The sequence below is a fragment of the Malurus melanocephalus genome, unplaced genomic scaffold (genome assembly GCF_030028575.1).
Source record: "Malurus melanocephalus ecotype Western Australia unplaced genomic scaffold, MMel_1.1 scaffold_1114, whole genome shotgun sequence".
Classification (NCBI taxonomy): domain Eukaryota; kingdom Metazoa; phylum Chordata; class Aves; order Passeriformes; family Maluridae; genus Malurus; species Malurus melanocephalus.
The window spans coordinates 6,913-9,775 of record NW_026624346.1 but is presented as its reverse complement, the minus strand read 5'-3'; the positions used below and the strand labels follow the sequence as shown (position 1 = coordinate 9,775).

Genomic DNA, 2,863 nt, shown 5'->3' with positions numbered 1-2,863 from the left:
AGGGAGTGGACTGGGAATGGGCTGGAATGAGCTGGAAATGGGCTGTGAATGAGCTGGGAATGGGCTGGGAATGGACTGGGAATGAGCGGGGAGTGGGCTGGAATGGGCTGGGAATGGGCTGGGAATTAGCTGGGAATTGACTGGGAATGAGCTGGGAATGGGCTGGAATGAGTCCGAATGAGCTAGGAATGAGTGAGGTGGCCAAGCTGGGAACGAGCTGGGAATGGGCTGGGAATGAGCTGGGAGTGAGTGGAGTGGCCAAGCGCAGGATTCAGCCCCAACTCATAGAGCCAGCTCCTCTGTGAGCGGCTTTTCCAATAGGAATTGGGGCTCCTGCGAGCCCCACCCGGGATGGGAGCTGGGGATGAGCTGGAAATGAGCTGAGAATGAGCAAAGTGACCAAGCACAGGATTCAGCCCCAACTCACAGAGCCAACTCCTCTGGGAGCGGCTTTTCCAACAGGAATTCGGGCTTGCCCCAGGGCCCTCAGGGAGGGCAGCAGTGGAGTCGGAAAGAGGAGGAGAATCCCATCCCATCCCATCCCATCCCATCCCCTGTTTCTAGCCAAGGTAAGAACAGTGTGTCTGTCCCTTGGCCGGGAGGGGACACGGTGGGTGAAGGATGGAGCAGTCTCCGTTAAAACCTTCAGGGTCCTGCCCTTTTCCCTCCATCCCGCTGATCCCACGGCCTGGAGCCCTCCTGGCTCAGGAGCCGGGGATTTCTCTTCCCTGAGCAGGAATCGCTTTGATTTTTTCCTTGATCTTTAAGCCTCGGAGGCGCAGGGCTGAGCCAGAGCCGGGGAGGATCCGGGGCTGACTCTGGGGAGGCGATTCCGCCGTGGTGAGGAGGTGGAGAGGGCAGGGAGAATCCACACATCCCCTGGTGGACGGGACAGGGAAAATCAGTATATCCTTGGTGGATGGGACAGGGAAAATCAGGATATCTTTGGTGGATGGGACAGGGAAAGTCCACACATTCCTGGTGGAAGGGAGAGGGAAAATCAGGATATCCTTGATGGATAGGACAGGGAAAATCCCACAGCCCTGGTTGATGGAACAGGGAAAATCAGGATATCCTTGGTGGATAGGACAGGGAAAATCCYACAGCCCTGGTGCAGGGGACAGGGAAAATCCACACATTCCTGGTGGAAGGGACAGGGAAAATCAGGATATCCTTGGTGGAGGGGACAGAGAAAATCAGGATATCCTTGGTGGATGGGACAGGGAAAATCAGGATATCCTTGGTGGATAGGACAGGGAAAATCCACACATTCCTGGTGCAGGGGACAGGAAAAATCAGGATATCCCTGGTGGATGGGACAGGGAAAATCCACACATTCCTGGTGGAAGGGAGAGGGAAAATCAGGATATCCTTGGTGGATGGGACAGGGAAAATCAGGATATCCTTGGTGGATGGGACAGAGAAAATCCACACATTCCTGGTGGATGGGACATGGAAAATCAAGATATCCTTGATGGATAGGACAGGGAAAATCCCACAGCCCTGGTGGATGGGACAGGGAAAATCAGGACATCCCTGGTGGATGGGATGCCCCAAAATTCAATCACAAACTGGGATGGCCCCAAATTCAGACATGGACTGAGATGGCACTAAACTCAGACTGGTATTGCCCCAAATTCAATCATGGACTGGGATGACCCCAAATCCAATCATGGACTGAAATTCCACCGAGAGTCTGTCTGCTGCTCCCTGTTGCTGCAGCCTCAGGGATCCTCATTTCCCTGCAATTCCCAATGCCGGGGGTCTGATTCCCCACAAAGCTCCCGTTAAAAAACGAGGGCGTTCTGACTGCAGCGCTGTTGTGCTGTGAACAGGGGCACAAAAACCCTTCTTTGGGGGGGATGTGCCCCCCGCCGGCACCGTCTGCCCAAACAGGGGGGTTCGGGGGGGTTCACGGGGTCACGGAGCCGCCTGCCCCGCTAATGAGGCCGGGCAGCCCGGGGGCAGCTCCCCTCTCCCGGCCAGCTCGGATTAGCAGCTGCCTGTCCCCAGCCCTAATTGAATTCTCTCCCCTTCACTTAATTCTCATGGATTTCTCGGCGCCTCCCCAGGGACCCCTCCTGCCTAACTAGTTTAGGGCCAGCTCTGCTGGCCRGAGCCTGGCCGGCTCCGGGGGATGGGGGCAGAGCCACCTCGCCGGGGGTGGCGGTGGCTGGGCTGGGGACACCGGTGCTGCCACTGGGCACCCCCTCCCCTGCGCCAATTTCATCCCCTCACCACGAAGCGGCTCCTGATGATAATTTTTGGCAAGCAGGGATAATTTTCTGCCTTACAGGAGGGTTTTATGCCTGCTGCCTGCCAGGACCCCCCTTTTTTTAACCAAAACCGTGGGACCCCCCCACCCAGCCAAGCTCCGCGGGTTCCTCCCGGTGCAGCTCCGAGCGAGCCCCCAGCTCCGCTCTCTCTCTCTCTCCCTTCCTTCCTTCCTTCCTTCCCAGCGCTTGATTTCTCCCTTCCCCTTTTCCCTTCCCTTCCCCTCCTCTTCCGATAGATCAAAGCCTCCGTCCGGCTCAGCCGGGAGCCGAGCAGGCCCCGCAGCGGGATGGAGGCATCACCGGGCGCRATGTCCCCGCTGTCACCACCCCTGGCTGCCAGCGCCCCTCGCCGCGCCCTGCRGCCCCCTCCTGCCCCTCCAGGCCGGGAATAAAGCTGGGATTTGTCCCTGCTTTTGTCTCGGCAGCCGTTGGGGAACAAGCAGCTGGCCTTCCAGCAGCAGCTCCTGCAGATGCAGCAGCTCCAGCAGCAGCACCTGTTAAACCTGCAGCGCCAGGGGCTGGTGAGCCTCCCGCCGGGGCAGGGCACCGTGCCGCTGCAGAGCCTGCCCCAAGGTAGGGACCAGGGG

At 58.6% G+C, this 2,863-nt stretch overlaps 1 protein-coding gene across 1 annotated transcript in view; it reads left to right on the top strand.

The window, feature by feature from the left end:
* The window catches only part of LOC130586263 (forkhead box protein P4-like), a gene marked incomplete at its 3' end in the record, with an annotated part of 15,160 nt that overhangs the window by 5,555 nt on the left and 6,742 nt on the right, over positions 1-2,863 (top strand). Inside the window, exon 3 of the mRNA XM_057387018.1 lies at positions 2,702-2,849. Within this exon, the coding sequence (XP_057243001.1) occupies positions 2,702-2,849 (148 nt within the window). The remainder of the gene's footprint in view (positions 1-2,701; positions 2,850-2,863) is intronic.